The 10,052-nt window shown below is 49.7% G+C and overlaps 1 protein-coding gene across 1 annotated transcript; it reads right to left on the reverse strand.

The window, feature by feature from the left end:
* Nucleotides 1-673: 673 nt before the first annotated feature.
* Eif4e1b (eukaryotic translation initiation factor 4E family member 1B) lies at nt 674-3,697 on the reverse strand. The gene is made up of 7 exons (XM_059262429.1): nt 3,680-3,697; nt 3,188-3,378; nt 2,649-2,744; nt 2,032-2,095; nt 1,333-1,446; nt 1,081-1,220; nt 674-788 (listed from the first exon to the last, which is right to left on the reverse strand). Exons 1-7 carry the CDS (start codon nt 3,695-3,697, stop codon nt 674-676), a joined length of 738 nt encoding a protein of 245 aa, XP_059118412.1.
* Nucleotides 3,698-10,052: the final 6,355 nt, after the last annotated feature.

The following is a 10,052-nucleotide window of genomic DNA, read 5'->3' on the forward strand; positions in this document are numbered from 1 at the left end:
GCTCACCTGTCTTTACAAATCTCAATGTTTCCCCTCTAACTTACTCCAGTACTTGGGGTATAGTGGGTAGGGAGGGCAGTCGATTCTAGGACCAAGTCACAGCTGGTCTAGGGAAGGGACAGGGTTTAGGATGGGCACCCAAACTACAAACCCATAAGTTTGTGCTTACAAAGGACTGAACTACTCTTAACATCTCCCAAGACAGAAGAGCCTGCCTCGGGCCACCCAGTCCTCTTCCCAGGCAGGCACAGGGAAGTGTTGGCCACGGAATTCTCCTGTCCTCATTTGGCGGGGTTGAGCCAGGACTTGGCTTCACCCTGTCTTTGCCAAATGGCCATACACAGAGCTAGGGATCGAGTGTGGTTTATAAGTATTGGCCAGCTGCCACAAGGACTGGGCCCAACAAATGTTGAAGAATTTATTATGAATCCAGACACAATGGTGAGCTCCTGTAATCCCAGTTATTTAGTCTGGAGCAGGAGGATGTCTTAAGGCAAAAAATACGAAGTTAACCTGGGCAACATAGTGAGACCTTATCTAAGGGGTGAGGGTGCTTATGTGTGTTCCAGGACAGGTAAAGAGCCAAGCTGTGGGCCCAGGACCCACAGTTTAGTCTTCCCTGTGCACCAAACAGCAGTAAGAGGGTGTCCCATGAGTGTGGCTGAAGTCTGCCTCACACCACAAACTTGTTCTTGGCTAAGGAATTGCTCTTAGCAGCAGTGTCTGTGTGGGCCTGGTACCCAATGATAGTCTTCGTAGAGAGGCCCAGACGCTCCTTGTACACATGCCTGGAGTAGGAGACAGGGGAAAGATGGCAGATGTAATCTAGCCCCAGCTCTTTCATTCAGATGCCACAGTCTCACCTGTTTTACATGTCTTACTCACAGATAAGACCAGCACCCACAGAACCCTCCCGTGAAAATGAAAACTTCCTTAAAGTGGTTTGGAATCTCCATTCCAACTCCTTTTATCCAAGTGGGTAAGGAATAAGGGAGAGCCAGCACGGAGGGTTCCGGAGGTCTCCCTTGCAGGCCAGGCCACCACCCACCCAGCCCCCAAAACCCATGCAGAGAGGCTCACCCGATGTGCATCACTCCCGCCTGGTTCTCCGCCTCGCTGGTCCACACGGCGATCTTGTCTCCCTTGGCGCGGATGTTGACCACAGCCCCACACACCTCCTTGCTGTGTTCCTCAAAACTCTCCCCGAGCAGACACAGCAACTGGGCCCAGAGGGGAACGGTAGGTGGTCCAGCCTGGATGCAGGGTCCACCCCACCAGCTTGGAGACCACCCCCTCCTGAAGGCCCACACCTGCACCTTTCCCGCCGCTCACCGTCTCCAGCCACAGACGGTCCAGTTCAATGTGGCGCTGTTGTTTGGCAAGACTGAGCAGCCAGCGGCCACCCCGCTTGTTCCTGTTGTCCTCCCACATGGGCTGGATGCCATCCTGAGGAGTGGCAGATCAACGGCCTCCCTTGGTTTAAAAGGAAGTGGGCACCAAGCCCCCTCTGCACACAGCCTTGTCTGTACCCAGGCCTTAACTAGGCCTGCTTCTTACCTACATGCCCTCTGCACAAGCAGGGGCTGCCTCCAATCACTCAGCCTCCAACATGGGCCCCTTCCAAAACCCCACAAGGCACTGAGCCTCACAGCTGCCACCTTTTGCAAACTTATCTGTGGGCTTGTCACCTTTACTGAACAGGGTGCCTCTGGGTCAGAATTTCTGTGGGCTAGGGTAGACATCTCAGGCTTGGCTGTGTGGTCCCCAAACCTTACTGGGCAAAAGACACCCAGAAACCTCTAAATGCTGATGGTAGTACCTCCAAGATGAGACTGGACATGATAAGGAATGCTCCCCACACCCCTGGCACACACAACTTTGATGTTCATGCTAGTTTAGAAGGCAGGCCAAAAGAGCCTGGGCTCCATCCTTGAGACCCTCTTCCCTCCAGACTCAAGCATCCATAGCTGCCCACAACCCAGCCATCCATGAGGGGAAAGCCCTGGAATCAGTCCCTTGAGCAGAGCCTACCTTGAACATAGCGTAGTCGCAGCCAGAGGAGAGCTTACTGGCCAACTTGATGTGGCTGTACGTCCTGGAAAGACCCCACCCAGAGTTCAAGGCTTTGCAGCCTGTGGTTCACCTGACCCTGATTTGCCAAATCCTCACCAGACCTACCTTCCCACCACCTGCTTCCTTTCTCCCAGGGCCTCCCCACCCGCTCCACACACCACCTGGGCCCTGCTGCCTGGAATCCCTTCTCTGAGAACCTGACCCAACTAAGAAAGCCTGATCAAGTCCACACCAGTAGGGCATTCCAGCTGGGCCTCCTTCTTGGGTTTGTGTGGCCTTTCTCAGCTCTCTTCTCTAGCACATAAATGCTAAAGCAGCAGCCTAATCCTTACTGTGGCTGAGCCAGCTTTCCAGAGAGGAAGGAACCCGGTCAGGGTCACAAAGGCACAGAGTAGTGGGGTTCGCCCCTGCCTCTCCCTGGCCTGAGGAGCTTTGCAGGAGAGGGAGGGTTGTGGGGGGGGTGACCAGAAACTACCAACCCCCAGCTCCCAGCAAATGTTGACAAACCCCTGAGAAGGTGGCAGGTTATGATGCCTTTGACCCACAGCTCAGAGCCCCTGAGGGCAGACACTCACGCCCAGAAGTCCTCCACAGTGTTCAACTTGGTGACTAGCTGCAGGTTGTCCTGCCAGGCCCGGCTTCGGTCATTCCTGAAGAACCACAGAGCCCACCTGGGGAACGAGGAGAGAGGAGGGTCAAGACCCACATGACGGACACCTCTGCACACCTGGTTAACATGCTTATAAAGTAGGGGGTGAGATTTGAGACATAGCCCCCAAAGTATGGAAGCCAGTTATCCCTGCAGGCTGGGTGAGAGGGTATTTAAGTCCACCGAGAGCTGGAGAGGCGGCTCAGTAGTTAAGAGCACTGGCTGCCCTTCCAGAGGTCCTGAGCTCAAGTCCCAGCAACCACATGGTGGCTCACAACCATCTATAATGGGATCTGATGCCCTCTTCTGTCAAGCAGACATACAGGAAGATAGAGCACTCATATACATACATATATACATTTTTTAAAAGTCCACCGAGTAGGAGGCACGATCCAAGGGTCTCAGGCAGCTCAAGGGGCACAGACACTGGCCTCATACAGGGCTGTGTCACTGTGGCCTTCCTACCTGTACTGCAGGGGGTGCTGCTCTCTCAGGACCTCGAGTGGGCATTCTCCGTCAGCCTTCCTCCTCTGAGTCTGAAGGGGTCCAGGAAGGTCTCTGGCTTCTCCTCCCGGCAGGACCGCCACAGCCGCTTCTGGTGAGTTGTCTTCCTCCACCTCCTTCCTCCAGTACTCTCCACCCTCAGCTTTGACTGTCTGACCAGAGAAAAGAATAAGACTGAGCCAGAGCTGGGGCGGCGGCGGTGGCACACCCCTTTAATCCCAGCACTTGGGAGGCAGAGACAGGCGGACCTCTGTGAGTTCCAGGACAGCCTGGTCTACAGAGTGAGTTCCAGGACAGCCAGGGCTGCATGGAGAAACCCTGCCTGGAAAATTAAACAAAAACAAAAAACAAATTGTGATCTGTAAGCCCTGGTTCTAGCTGACCCCTGTCCCCACTTTCTTCACCCCAGCTAGTCAAAGGCTCTGGGATAGGCAGGTAGGTAGGTAGACTCACAGCGTCCGCAGTGGCCATGACAAGGCTCCACCAACAACTAAGAGGAGAGGCCCACAGGGCCTTGCTTTTAACCCCCCAGAGAACCCAGTCCCACCTGGGCCAGCAGGTGGGCAGAGGAGTTTGTGGGGTGGGGGCGGGGTGGGATGGGATAGGGATTTACCAGACTCCTTCAGTTAGAAGGTAAGTGCTCATCACCCTGCACAGCTGTGACAAGAAAAGCCCACCCTCAGGCAGTGGGAGGACTCAGAGAATTGAAAGTAAGAGTCAGCATTTGGGGTTTGCTCTTAGGGTATTTGAGACCTACTGAGGGAAACCTGACTTTGAAGCAGGTTGTTCTACGGATGACAGAGGAAGCAACACACACACACACACACACACACACACACACACACACACACACACGGTAGTGAGTATTCGCTCCAGTGTGGGTTCTTTTATGAATGTGGAGCTGACTCCATTGTGAAAAGGCTTTTCCACACTGATTACATTCATAGGGTTTCTCTCCAGTATGGATTCTTTTATGAATGTAGAGATGACTCTGATGTGAAAAGGCTTTACCACATTGACTACATTCATAGGGTTTGCCTTCAGTATGACTTCTCTTATGCCTATAGTAGTAAGGTTACTGTAGGTCTCCCACGTCACATCTTTGTAGAGACTCTTCTGGGTAGGATCCAGCAAAGCCCACTCTTCACACGTGAAGTTGATATGCACAGCATCATAGGTCTTGTATCTATGACAAGGCTGCTGAGCTTGCCCATGCTCTCTCTACAGTGGAACCCATGGCACCGCACAGGGCCAACCACACCACACACCGTCCATGTACACCTTCAGTTTCATCCAGTGGCATTTATCTGGCTCCAGAAGCAGCTGAGGTTTTTAAAGTAGTCTGTGGTGGTATTGTGTTCCCCAAAATATTGTGTACCTTAATAAACTTATCTGGGGTCAGAGAACAGACAGCCACTAGATACAGAGGCTAGAAAACGGTGGCACTCACACCTTTAATCCTAGCATTCCAGAGACAGAAATCCCTCTGGATCTTTGTGAGTTCAAGGCTGTATTGGAAACAGCCAGGCATGGTGACTCACGCCTTTAATTCCAGAAAGCAGCCTTTAATCCCAGGGAGTGGTGGTAGAAAGCAGAAAGGTTTATAAGGCATGAGGACCAGAAACTAGAAGCATTTGCCTGGTTAAGCATTTGCCTAGTTAAGCGTTCAGGATTTCAAGCAGCAGTTCAGCTGAGAGCCATTGGGATGAGGACACAGAAGCTTCCAGTCTGAGGAAACAGGACCAACTGAGGAATTGGCAAGGTGAGATAGCTGTGGCTTGTTCTGTCTCTCTGATCATCCAGTGTTCACCCCAATAACTAGCTTCAGGTTTGATTTTATTAATAAGAACTTTTAAGACTCATGCTCCATCTGGTGCCCAACGTTCGTGTTACGAATTCATGAAAAAGCCTCTTGCCTTTGGACTTGTGGGCCCCAGCTCCGGCCCGAGCTACACTCAGCCGGTTGTGGGTGCACGCCGGTAGGATTTACTGAAGGAGGAAGAGGCAGGAGGATCCCGAGTTTGAGGCCGGCCTAGGAGGCTTGGGAGAAGCTTCAGCCGGGACTGAGCCACAAACAGTGGTGGGACCATGGAAGCAGTGGCTACTGCTCCACGTTGCCAGCTCCTTCTCATCGTGTTGGTGACTGCGGTGATGCTGCTACCTGGGACAAAGGGCTTACTGCTGCTGGTTCAGAGAAGAATTGCCAGGACCATCGTGTTACAAGAAAGCATCGACAAAGGTCAGTTTGGAAAAGTTTGGCAAGACAAATGATGGGGAGAAATTGCTGTGAAGATTTTCTGTTCTAGGGAAGAACGTTCATGGTTCCGAGAGACAGACATTTATCAGACTGTGCTTACTCCAAACCACAGAGGAGGCACAAAAAAAAAAAAAAAAAAAAAAAAAAAGAGTCTGCAGGGAACCATGACCACGCCTAACAGTAACTTTGAAATCTTCAAAAAGATGACAGGATCCTGCAATGACAATCCACATGGACTATGGTAAAGCTGTTAAGCTGGTTAACACCAAGGAAAGATTGACTTTGGACTACAAATTGTTTAGGACAATTTCAAGATGGTTAGCTGAGATGATCCAGCCTGACAGACTACTCGAGCAAGGACTTGTGACAAGCCCTGAACTTTCCTACTATCAGTGACTGGACAAATGATACAGGACTTGACAAGTAATTTCAAAAATTTTCTTCTCAAGATTCCCTAAAGATATCTTCACCCCTAGAAAGCAAAAAAAAAAAAAAAAAAAAAAAAAAAAGAGAGAGAATAAGATATGAGATAGATCATTGAATCTACTCTGAGAAAAAAGATAAAGAAATAATAGGATAAATAGGTAGATCACTGAATCTACACTGAAGAAAAAGGGGGAGATATAAAAATGACAAAAAGCAGACTACTGAATGTATTATGAAAAGAAAAAAGAGAGAATATAGATATGATAAGATAAAAAGGGAGATTATGGAATCTACTTTTTAAAAGGAACTACTTGTTTTAAATAAGATAAGTAATGAAAATTTTTTGGTCTGAGTTTATCAGATGTTACTGCACTGGACATTGTTAATGTATATATAATGGAGGTTTTTTTTTTTAAAGCATGCCACAATTTTTTTTTGTTTGTTTAAGATTTATTTATTTATTATGTATACAGCATGTATGACTACAGGCCAGAAGAGGGCACCAGATCCCATTACAGATGGTTGTGAGCCACCATGTGGTTGCTGGGAATTGAACTCAGGACCTCTGGAAGAGCAGTCAGTGCTCTTAACCTCTGAGCCATCTCTCCAGCCCTATATAATGGAGTTTTTATCTGAATCTGTCAAATGTTAATGGACTAGACATCATTAATGTAATTTTTGGCTGTATATATTGTATATACTTATTGGATAGTTTTTCTTGTATTAGTTATAAGCCTTTTTTTAATTTTAGACAAAAAGAGAGGAAATGTGGTGGTATTGTGTTCCCCAAAATATTGTGTACCTTAATAAACTTATCTGGGGTCAGAGAACAGACAGCCACTAGATACAGAGGCTAGAAAACGGTGGCACTCACACCTTTAATCCTAGCATTCCAGAGACAGAAATCCCTCTGGATCTTTGTGAGTTCAAGGCTGTATTGGAAACAGCCAGGCATGGTGACTCACGCCTTTAATTCCAGAAAGCAGCCTTTAATCCCAGGGAGTGGTGGTAGAAAGCAGAAAGGTTTATAAGGCATGAGGACCAGAAACTAGAAGCATTTGCCTGGTTAAGCATTTGCCTGGTTAAGCATTTGCCTGGTTAAGCATTTGCCTGGTTAAGCATTTGCCTGGTTAAGCGTTCAGGATTTCAAGCAGCAGTTCAGCTAAGAGCCATTGGGATGAGGACACAGAAGTTTCCAGTCTGAGGAAACAGGACCAACTGAGGAATTGGCAAGGTGAGATAGCTGTGGCTTGTTCTGTCTCTCTGATCATCCAGTGTTCACCCCAATAACTGGCTTCAGGTTTGATTGTATTAATAAGAACTTTTAAGATTCATGCTACAGTAGTCAGTCACTGAAGGAGGTAGCACATGCCTGTAATCTTATCACCTGGGTGGTAGAAGCAAGGGGATCAGGAGTTCAAGGCCAGTCTCTCAAGTACTGAGGGAGTTTGAGGCTGCCTGAGTTATAAGAGAGCCCACCTCAACAAAACAAAAGGGTAGCCATCTGCTAATGTTTAAAGACTGGTAGGCTTTTTATTAAAAGCCACACTCCTGATGTGTCCTGAGAATTTGGAGGGCTTGGCACCCTGAGGCCCTCTGCCTTGTCGGGCCCCCATCCACTATGGGGCTGCACTCCTTGTCTCCTGCCAAGGACACTCATCTGAATGTTCTTCACCTGGACATCACTGGTAAGCACAGTGCCACAGTCACCCAGCGTGTGTCTAAGTCCTTCCCTCCACCGATCCAAGTTCCTGAACCCGTGGAGCCTCATTGCCCCCAGCTTGCAGATCAGGAGGTCAGCATACGACTCAGAACCTGCACATGAGGTTCAGGGAATAAGGCCTGGCCCGCTGCTCGATGGTGCCAGGTGAAAGCTCCGCCTGGGCAGAGAAGAGGAAGAGACGAAGCTAAGCTTTGCAGCCTCCATGTTCTCAAAAGGTTGCTCAACCTCCTCTCGCAAGGGGCAGGGTGGAATGATCAACCAGAGGCTGAGAAGCCACCGTTCTCAACCCACATCTCTAACCACACCACGGTACTTGGGGCACAAGGCTTGGCAGTGGCATGCCATAATGGCACCAAATGGGTGGGTGGAGCTGAACAGCCCTGGGCTCCAACCCCAGCACCATTTTTCTGTTAATAGTGCTGCACCCTCTGTGCCAGGATCTGGTGGGAACAAGACTCGTCCATGACCTTGAGCACAGACCCCAGTCTACACCAGCACAAGCTTCTGCCAGAAAGGAGCAAGGGCTGGGAGGAGAAAGTCTAGGATCTGCCCTGGGCCTTAGAGTGCTGTAGGTCTTGTATACACAGATCAGAATTGGCTGCTGGGGGCTGACACCATGGCTCAGCAGGTAAAGGCATTTGCCTCCAATCTCCTGAGGACTGACAGTCCCTGCAGCCTACATGGTAGAAGGAGAAAATCAGCCCCCTTGGGCTGTCTTGTGATCTCCACACGATGGTACACACATGCACACCCACGTGCACACATACACACTTTAAAAACTCTTTTATTTAAAGACTATTGGGCCCTGCCCTCAAGTTTCTGGTTGCTTAGGTCTGAGTTCACCCTGAAGATTTGCATTTCTGATCAGTTCATTCAGGCTCACAGGTCTCAGGTTCCGTCTTTGTGTCTGGGAAGGCATGGCCCACATTTTCATGGAAGCAGAGGGCAGGGAACATGGGTTCTCAGCTGGCTCTCTTTTCCCTTTTTCTCCAGTCTGTGACCCTAGGCTAACCCACAAAATGGTGCTATCCACAGCCAGTCAGCCGCCCCCTCTCAGCCAGGCCTCTGAAAATGACTTCACAGACACACCTGAAGGTATAACTAACTAAAGCCCTAGGCCTAAATGTTTTAAATGCTTTTTAATCAAAATTAACCACCACAAAGCTGGGTGTGGTGGTGCACACCTTTAGTCCCAGCACTGGACAAAGGAAGGAGGTTCTCTGAGTTTGAGGCCAGCCTGGTCTACAGAGTGAGTTCCAGGACAGCCAGGGCTACACAGAGAAACCCTGTCTGGTGTGGGGGGGGGGGGGGCATTAACCACCACAGCCAGGTTCTCAGACCACTGCCCAAGACTATAACCATAAAAATAATTGGGAGGACACCCACCAGGATGTTGAAGTGTGCCATTTGGCAGAGGTGGCAGAGAAGATGAAGAGGTGATATGTCTAGAAATATTGGAAGATCAGAGAAGGACAAAGTTCCATATCCCTATTGCCTGTCGGTCTTAGTGACCTGCAACCGTGAGAATCTTTACTATGCTTACAGATGCTCGGGGTACCTGTGGGGTCAGCTCAACTCTACTCCAAAGCAAGATAAGCGAGGCTGACTCACAGCTTGGGGCTGAGGGCATCTGTCACTCACATGAGGTAGCTAGTGCAGCTGTCAACAGGAACCTCAGCTCTGTGTGGCTTCTCTATCTGTGGCTGCTCAGCTTTCACAGTGTGGTGGCTGGTTCCCATGGGTTCCCAGGGCAAACATCCCCAAGGACAGGAAGCAGACGCTGCCAGAGCCTTCAGGTTCAGGTCTGAAACCTGGCTCACCCCCGGGCCTGCTGTGTTCCCCTCAACTGCAAGGACGAAAATTCAAGGCAGGGATGAGCTCTTCAAGGGCACTGTGGATCTAGGCCCAGGCAGCCCTGGAGGAGGCCCAGGCTGGGACAATGCTGTGGATCTGTATCTGATGGACTAAGGGATCAGCTCTCTCCAGGAGTGGGCATGGTCTCAGCTATATCAGAGCCCTGGCCCTTCCCTGGCACAGGGTGACTTCCAAGCATGACAGCACCTTCTACAGCTCCTGGAGTTCAGGGCTTGTAGTGTCGAGGGAAAGGCACTAAAAACAATCCCTGGGCCTGCTGGGAAGCTGGCTCTTTGCCAAGGTCAGCCTATCTTTAGGGAGCAGCTGAGTGAGGTTGACAACCTGGAGTTCTTGAATCTCAGCACTGCTCTGAAATCTTTCTTTTCTTTGTTTCTCTTTAAAACTTTTACTTTATTTGTATCTACACATTTGGTCAGTCAGTACCATACTATGGGGCTTTTTGTTTCTGCTTTTGTTTAGAAAGCTTGAGCCAGATGGGGTAGAAAGATGGCTCAGTGGTTAAGAGCACTGGTTGCTCTTCTAGAGGTCCTGAGTTCAATTCCCAG

The sequence above is a fragment of the Peromyscus eremicus genome, chromosome 5, assembly GCF_949786415.1.
Source record: "Peromyscus eremicus chromosome 5, PerEre_H2_v1, whole genome shotgun sequence".
Lineage (NCBI taxonomy): Eukaryota > Metazoa > Chordata > Mammalia > Rodentia > Cricetidae > Peromyscus > Peromyscus eremicus.

Bases quoted from the DNA above. Each gene is read 5' to 3' on its own strand.
- Eif4e1b (XM_059262429.1), bottom strand. The intron at 1,221-1,332 runs GTGAGCGGCGGG...CTCTGGGCCCAG, and splicing joins ACCGTCTGTGGCTGGAGACG to TTGCTGTGTCTGCTCGGGGA. The intron at 789-1,080 runs GTGAGCCTCTCT...CTCCTACTCCAG, and splicing joins GCGGGAGTGATGCACATCGG to GCATGTGTACAAGGAGCGTC.